This window comes from Mastomys coucha, unplaced genomic scaffold (assembly GCF_008632895.1).
Source record: "Mastomys coucha isolate ucsf_1 unplaced genomic scaffold, UCSF_Mcou_1 pScaffold5, whole genome shotgun sequence".
In the NCBI taxonomy this organism is placed as follows: domain Eukaryota; kingdom Metazoa; phylum Chordata; class Mammalia; order Rodentia; family Muridae; genus Mastomys; species Mastomys coucha.
Window position 1 is genome coordinate 96815152 of NW_022196911.1, and position 7840 is coordinate 96822991.

The 7840-nt window shown below is 53.1% G+C and overlaps 1 protein-coding gene across 3 annotated transcripts in view; it reads right to left on the minus strand.

The window, feature by feature from the left end:
• Kcnh4 (potassium voltage-gated channel subfamily H member 4) overlaps positions 1 to 7598 on the minus strand; it is a 20206-nt gene extending 12608 nt beyond the window's left edge. Inside the window, exons 1-7 of one of the 3 annotated variants that reach the window (XM_031351739.1) lie at positions 7165 to 7598; positions 5675 to 5787; positions 5207 to 5440; positions 4753 to 4899; positions 4529 to 4656; positions 3369 to 3612; positions 2811 to 2968 (exon numbers count right to left, since the gene is read on the minus strand). In XM_031351739.1, the coding sequence (XP_031207599.1) occupies positions 2811 to 2968; positions 3369 to 3612; positions 4529 to 4656; positions 4753 to 4899; positions 5207 to 5336 (807 nt within the window). In that variant the 5' untranslated portion in view covers positions 5337 to 5440; positions 5675 to 5787; positions 7165 to 7598. Of the gene's footprint in view, positions 1 to 2810; positions 2969 to 3368; positions 3613 to 4528; positions 4657 to 4752; positions 4900 to 5206; positions 5441 to 5674; positions 5788 to 6718; positions 6988 to 7164 lie in introns of those variants that run through there. The other 2 variants (XM_031351738.1, XM_031351740.1) reach the window with 2 other exon arrangements.
• Between the last annotated feature and the right edge of the window lie 242 nt (positions 7599 to 7840).

The following is a 7840-nucleotide window of genomic DNA, read 5'->3' on the forward strand; positions in this document are numbered from 1 at the left end:
GAAGAAGAAGAAGAAGAAGAAGAAGAAGAAGAAGAAGAAGAAGAAGAAGAAGAGAAAGAAGAAGAAGAGCTATCCATGCTGTCCTGAGAAAGTGACTTTAAAATGCATCAGGAGACAATAATTAACTTAGCCACTAAGGACTTCTTTTACATTGTTCCACCACTATGCCAGGCATTTACAGTCCTCATTAAAATAAACAAAACAACCTTGTAAGTCTTTGGGCAAGTTTGGACCTTGGTTTGCTGAAGAATGGACTGCATAGGGCTCACAGACACTAGTGCCTTGCTTCAAGGTGACAGACCAAGGAAATATCAGAGCTGTAACTCAGACTCAAGGTGAAAGACACCAAGTCCATTTGGAACTAAGCTGCCTCATAGAATTATAGGGCAATACAGGAGCAAGCCCTGGTCAGACCCGGCAGAGACGGGGTCAATGGAATGATCCATTGAAGATCCCTGCTTAGAGTTCCACTGTCCTAGAAACCATCAAGCAGGCATCGGGAAGTGTAATGCATGGAATGGGGTCAAATAAGAGGCCTGAGGACTGCCAAAGGTCAAAGGCTTTTCTGTTTGTAGGTGAGAAGGAAAGCCTGGCTTGAGAACACCTGCTGTGGGCTGGAGCCATGGGGTCTCGCAAGGGTCCTGGAAACATCTGTTAATTCTACTGATATACGGAAAGGAATGTGAGGATCAAACGTGTGACCTCATACATTCCAGACAAGTCTTCCTTTCTCCTCTTCTTTCTCTCTCTCTTTCTCTCTCCCTCTCTCTCTCTTTCTTTCTCTCTCTTTCTTCCTTTCTTTCTTTCTCTCCTTCTTTCTTTCTCTTCTTTCTTTCTTTCTTTCTTTCTTTCTTTCTTTCTTTCTCCATATCTCCAATGTGCTGGTTTTGTTCTAATTATTAACACTTAAATTAGGCCTTCTAATAAATACGGCAAACAAGGAGTAGCCACACTCCTTACACAGGCACACGTGTGCGCGCACACACGCACACACACACACACATGCACATACACAGCTTGTCAGCTAGAGCTATAGAATCTAGGGCTTGATATAAAGGCCCTCCCCACCCTTTCAGGGAGCCTCATGGAAGACCATACCCCAGGGCCCTGGCATTACAGTGCTCCAGAACCACCTCATGAAGGGGCTAGAAAGAATAGAAAGTAGGCACCCCTGGTTCCCCAATATGGATCTTCTTTAAAGCCTAACTAAACACACCAACCTTCCGCCCGCACCTTTAAGGACCCTTCTCTCATTGTCCTTTGGCCAGAATGCCATGGGCATGACTCCTTTACTTCTGTGTAACTCTTGTCAGGTGTCTGCTCCTCTATTTCCATTCCAGCTCTCTCATGCTTCCGGTGTTGCTCCTTATCTCCCCTAAGCCATACATTTGGAGATCCTGCTTATCCGGGAAGCAGTTTATAGATGGGAAAGAATACCAGACCGGGAGTCTGGAGAAAGAGGTGGAAGAACTTTTGCAGAAGGATTCCAAGTGTGGAAGTACAGTACTGATCTGTAACACACTCCTGAAGGCAATAGAGGAGAGGGGGACATCCTGTCCCCATCCTGAGAGGAGGGGCTGGTGGCTCTCTGCAGCACACCTCTCCCGTAAGGACAGCTGTCTGCCTGGCTGACTCTATCAGGTGGGCATAGAGGCATGGGTACAATCCTGAGGACAGGTAGTCTTTTTTGAATGGCTAGGATCTCAGGGCAGACTTACACACACACACACACACACACACACACACACACACACACACACACGCACGTGTGTAGGAGCATGCACACACATGTGCACAACCAGGAGAAGGGGCCCACAGCCCGTTGGCGGCTAGTTAAATCCGGCTTCGTGTAGGTGGTTTCCTGCTATAGCTGAGTGCGGCAGGGAGAGCACACAGGAAAACTGGTCTCCACCTCACCTCCCCCACACTGGCGAGGGGGCTTGGGGACACAGGGCAAGACTGCTTCACCTTGGACTAGAAAAGACCTACTCTTTGGTCTCCATACAGACCACTCTGGGCATTTCCAGGCAGTCCCGAGTGAAGACACTGGGCCAGGTACACTATCCTGCCTCTGGCTTCCTGGCTTGACTTACTATGCTCTTTCTCTGGAGTCTCAGCCTTTGCTAGCCAAATCCTGTTCATTCTTGGAGGCCTGGCTCCGCTCCCACCTCCCTCAGGAACAGTTCCTTCCCAGACCACCTCAGCCCAGCTGGAATGCTACTGCCCCCAGCTGCTGGCCTGATTTCAGAATGTTTTTGCACATACTGGTGTTCCAGCCCAGACCTCCAAGGCCAGCCCAGACCCTGTGCAGTATTACCATGCAGCGACTGGCATCTCCCAATCAGGGATTCTGTGTCTAATGTCCTCTCTCCATTATTCCTGCCTGTCTCACCCAATCTGAGGGGGCTTTGAGGGCCAATTCCTTGTCTCTTTCTACCAGTGACCAGACCCCATATAGTGTTTGCAGACAGCTAAATGCTCATCAGTTGTTTGTGAAATAATAAAAAAAAAAAATGTGAAAAGTACCACTCATCTGGCGTCGGACCAAGGCCGCCTTGGTAGCCGTAGTTAGCATTCGGTTCTCTCAGCTTCCCTCAAAGACTGTGAGCTGAGTTCTCCAAGAGCACAGACCCTTTGGGTTCCTTCCCAGTGCCTGGCTCAGGGCTGTGCCCATGGCAGGGTCAGAGGAACACTTATCTGCATATGAACTGATAGGACTGTCACTGGGTGTATGGATGCTCCTCTTATGGGAGAGGCTGGGTTGGAGTTCAGATGCTAGGATGCATGGGTGGGATGGGAGGGTCACTCACCACAGTGATGTTGAAGACATACAGTAGGTCAAAGGGCAAAGCAGCAATGAGGTCCACGAAGAACCAGGTGGCCAGGTAGTGGAGGCCAATGGACCGAGGGGCAGAAATCACCTGGCCCGACTGGGACACGTAGGTGGTGCGGAAGTTCAAGATGATGTCTGAGGAATGCAAGAGGCTGTTGCTAGGGACCACACAGCCTGAACTCTCAGGTCAGGTAGCTAATGAATAGGGCAACCTAGGAGTGGGCATTGGAGGCCCATAATGGAGGAAGAGGCAGAGTGAAGAAAGCTGAGACTCTTGGATGATCTATAGGGAGGAAAGCCCACAAGGCTGAAGGCTGCAGGGCACTGAGCACTACAGGACTTACAGGGTCTGGGGGGTAAGCTTCCTCCCCCTCTGAGGGCATACTCACTCCTCACGAGGCCCCCTAGAACTCAGAACTACAAAGAGAAGACTCTTCAAGCTAAGGAGTGGCCCGACAGACCCAGAATGGAGGGAGGCTTGCCCGAGTGGGTCCCCACAGTCCACCCTCCAGGTGGTAGAGCAAGAGGGTCTGACCCAGGATGAAGAGCATCTCCACAGCGATGTCACTGACAAGGGTGTGTCGGGAAGTGATGGGGCTGTCGTCATCACCCGCGAAGCAGACGTTGTAGGGGACGGTGACTGCAACGTAGAATGTAGCGAGGAGGATGAGACCATCCCAGACAGCCTTGGGGATGCTGTAGTGGAGGAGGAGGCAGCGAGAGCCCCCCACGGAGGCCACCTTGTACTCGGGCACTGATGGCTTTGGCTCAAACACGTTCTAAAGGGAGAGGGGTAGCAGTTGGGGGCACTTAGGGGAAAGAAAAGTTGAGGCTGAGGGAAGAGGGCGTCTGGGGATAGGGAAAGGGGGAAGGTTGGTATTGCAAAGGCTAGCCAGAAAGGAGATGGGGGTTAGGGGCGGGGAATTCTCAGGTCGGCATCTGTACCATGCTATAGCTCAGGTTTTTCTTTTTGTAGTTTTTTCTTTTGACTCCTTTTCTTCTTTTCCCCTTTCTTGTGCTGGGGACCTAACCCAGAGGCCGTGAGGCAGGCACTCTACCACTCAGTTAAATCTCCATAGAACACCCTCAGGCAGCTTCTAAAGAAATCGTGCTCTATCAGCAGCATTGGCAAGGACTGACCCCCCCCCCCCACCCTTGTTGTAGATTGTCTGATGACAATCAGACAAACTGAAGGCTCATCATTTCTTTGTAGTGCTTTCTGAGTTCAAGCATGCCCTCGAAGGGAGGAAGTTAGCTCTGCTGACCCAATTCTTCTGGCCTATAATAGGCTATAGAAGAGATGGAGGACTCATCACCTGGCTTGGTCAGGAACCTTAGGGGTGGTACACAGGGTGGGATGCTAGGTCCACAACAGGGGCTTTCTTCTTAGGATCACAGCAGCTTATGAGTTCATCCCTCATGATACAACCCCTACACTTGAGGGGTGTGTGTGTGCTAGAGCCCCACTCCCTGTGACATCACCAGAACAATGTCAATCACTGAAGAAAAGGAAGTGGGGGTAGGAGGAGGGATTGGTGGGGGGTACGTGTGATGAAGCAGAAAGTGTTGTGTGGAAAACGGGTGGGCAGAGGACCAAGCCAACAGAGGGAGACTGAATGGACAGGGAAATGGGGAGAAGGTAGCAGGGAATTAAGGTTGGAGGACATGGGAATTTCAGTCAGGGATGGAACTCACACTATTGGCCTTCACACTTCCCTGACTCCGGCGACCAAAGTGGCCAGTCAACCGGTGTAGGACAGTCCGGTTCTGCCTCCTCCTGGACCTAACCCTTGAGTTAGTTCCTCTTCTCCCAAGAGAGTTTTCTATTGGGGGAAAAAGTGGACAGAGCTAAGTTGGGGTGCATCCTAAGAGGAGTGCTGTGTGTAGCGCAGTCTACTGTGACCCAGACCTGTAGTTACCATGATTATTGTCCCCATGGATTCCTGGTGAGCCAAGTCCTGGGCCTCCACTCTGAGAGATGTCCTTGAAGGAAAACAGGAAGAGCACAACCTCCCCCATCTCATTCTTGATGGGCATCATGTCCAGAAGACACCAAAAGGCTGAGCCTGTGGGCAGAGAGAGAGAGGGCAGAGACACAGAGCATCCTTGTGCAGGCCTTTGGTCCTCCTAGGTTTCTTAAATTAGTCAGTGGCTTTGAGGGTTTAGAGCTGGGAGACACCCCCCCCCCCCTCTAAAGAACTGTCATCTGGTCCCTTCACTTTACAAATGGAGAAACCAAGGCCCAGAAAGGATCTTAGCCCTACAGGCAGCTTGTGGCCACGGAAGGATAAGCCCCTCAGCTTCTCTGTGCCTAGCAGATTCTGCTAGGTGGAGCCTGGGATTTGGGCAGGCAAGCCAGGTCAGGCTCTTTACCATCCTTTCTGTAAAAGCAGATTTCAGCTCGGTGTTCTTGGTGGCCCTCCAGGGCTTTTTGCAATCGTTGCAGGGCTGGCTCACTGGTCTCTGGGCCGTAGAGGAACCGGCAGCTACAGGTTTTCTGCATGACCTCGGTACGGCCGTAGCCTGTGAGCTCACAGAAGCCGTCAGAGCAGTAGACGATAGGGAAACCCCGTGGGCCCTGTGCATTGGCCAGAAGGAAGTTGCTGTCTACAGGAGGGAGAAGTCAAAGTCAGGGCCAAGCCAAGAGGGGAGCTAACATCTATAGGAACAACAGTCCCCTCGAGTCATGGGCAGAGATCGGAGAGCTAGAAGCTCCCTGGTGGTTCCTAATCTCCCTCTGAGATGTTCTGAAATGAGGATAAGGCATACAACAAGGGTGACCCAGAGCCCATGAAGGGCTAGAAAAGGAACCCTATGAGGCTGTGTGGTTCATGCTCCTACCTTCAAGCCGAGGAACTGTGACTGCAGAAAGCAGCAAAGAATGGCAAGGGCAGGGACTCCAGCACTCACTTCTACCACCTACACAATGTAGCTTAAGGCCTCAGCTTCCTTATCTGCAAAGTGGGACACAATGTGCCTTTCCCCCATGGATGTGGGTTGCATCAGGTAACTTGGGAAGGAGGGCCTACTGGCACTTAGAAGATTCACCCCACCCCACCCCAACAGGTTCACTCAATTCTGGAGGCACATCTTTGGATACTACCCTGGCATCATCCTCTTTTAATGAGCAGGACAAAGATTCTGATGACATCACACTCTCTTATTGTTAAACCAAAAGGCAGAAAAATTTCCAAACTCATAAATGTGCTTAAAGTAAGGGAAAGACTGTGGGAGACACATCCCTCTTTCTTGCCTTCCAGGAAATGCTGACTTTTTGATATTTTTAAAGGAGTTTCAAAGGATCTGTTCCTTATGCTCAAAGTCAAACTGGAGAAGGCATTGAGGTGTGAGCTGCAGCCACCCAGGCACCAGAACCTGAGTTGGCTCCCTCTAGCTTTAGTGGATTAGAGGCTTGGGGGTGGGGGGACATGCAGGGATAGGTTTAGTTGATGAGGTAGGAGACACAAACAGTCCAAGGACCCCAGGAGAGGGTACTGTCAGGGGGTAAGGTGTCTGATCGGGACACTGAGGGTTCCTAGGAAGCTCTGGGTCCTGGGCACAGCCTACTTCTTCCATCCCAGGGCCCGTTGCCTCGGTGATTGGCGCTATGGAAACAAGAGAGGTTGAGGGGGGGTGGGTAGGGCCCTGGCGGCTCGGTTTCCGCCCTCGGCTACCGCTCCCCCACCCTCCTACTGCCGGCCAGGGTTTCGAAAAGGGACAAAGGAAGACCTAGGGGTTCTAGAGTTGGGAGAGGGAATGGCGGGAGAAGAGGCCGGGAAGGAGCGGTGCGGCTGTCCAAGGTGCTGAACTTGGGAACCAAGCTCAGGTGGGCTAGCAGGGAGTTTTCTCGGTCTCAAGTACTTGCCCCCGCTTTGCCTCACCCACCTCACACAAGGATATCTCATGATTTGGGGGTGCGTGACCTTAATGCAGACTAGGTCTTGCCGAAGTCTGTTCTCTCCCTTTTCCGGGGCAGAGGCAGCTGTAGTCACCAGAGCACTTTGTCCCATCTCCACACCTCAGATACCTCTATACTCACTCCCTGCTCAGCTCTGCCCTGGAGTGGGTGGCTCCCAAGGCCCCTCCTCCGTCTTGTGGCACAAAGAGCCGCTTTTGCCTTGAGTCACACCCCCTAACCTTGCCGTCCCCCCACCCCCGTCCCCCGTCCCCCGGCACTCCATGTCTTTATCTCCACTCTCAAGGACTCTGCACCCCGTTTCTTTGCCACGGTTTTAGGAAATCCAGCACCCCATTCTCTCTCCTCTGGTCTCAGCACATCCAGATACCCACCCTGTCCCAAGGAGACTTGACCTAGCCTCGGCCCAACTCACGCGTGCCGTCAAAGCGGGTGGCGATGGTGTCCAGAAAGGTGTTTTGCGGGGCCAGCAACCCCTTCATGACCGGCATGGCCCCGGGTACGGGTTCGAGGCGTTGCGCGGGCTGCGTTCAGCGCGGCCTGGCCGGAGGGGGCGCGCTACCGGCGGGGCCGGGGCGCCCCATGCGCCGGCCTGCCTCCTCCCCTCCTCTCGCCGCCGCTGCCTGTGTGCTCTAAACCTGTTAGTTCTAAGCTCTGCTCCGCAGCACTTCGGGAGCCGCCACCCCCACCCCACCCCACCTCCCCACGGGTCAGGTTCTCCCCGGAGGGCTCGGCCCGCGCCCACCACGTGGCTCCGCACCGGGAGGGGCCGCCAGAGACACCCGCAGCCCTCCTCTGTGGCCCTCCTCCCAGAGGGGAGCGGCCCACGCGTGTCTCTTGGGGAGAGACTAGGAGACACGCCCACCATCCAGGCTCGAGGTGAGGAGGTGGGACTGGAAGAGTGGCCACGCCCTTCTTTCAAGGTGATCACGCCCCTACGCGTGGTTCCCTGGCTGCTCCGGTAGCTCCACCCCACGGGTTTCCCCGCGCGGCCCACGCTGCGGCTGGTGTCTGGTTGACAGTGCCGCCTGCTGGAATTGGGATAATTCTTTCATTTTTTTGAAAAAAGGTTGTTTCATTTATTTATTTTT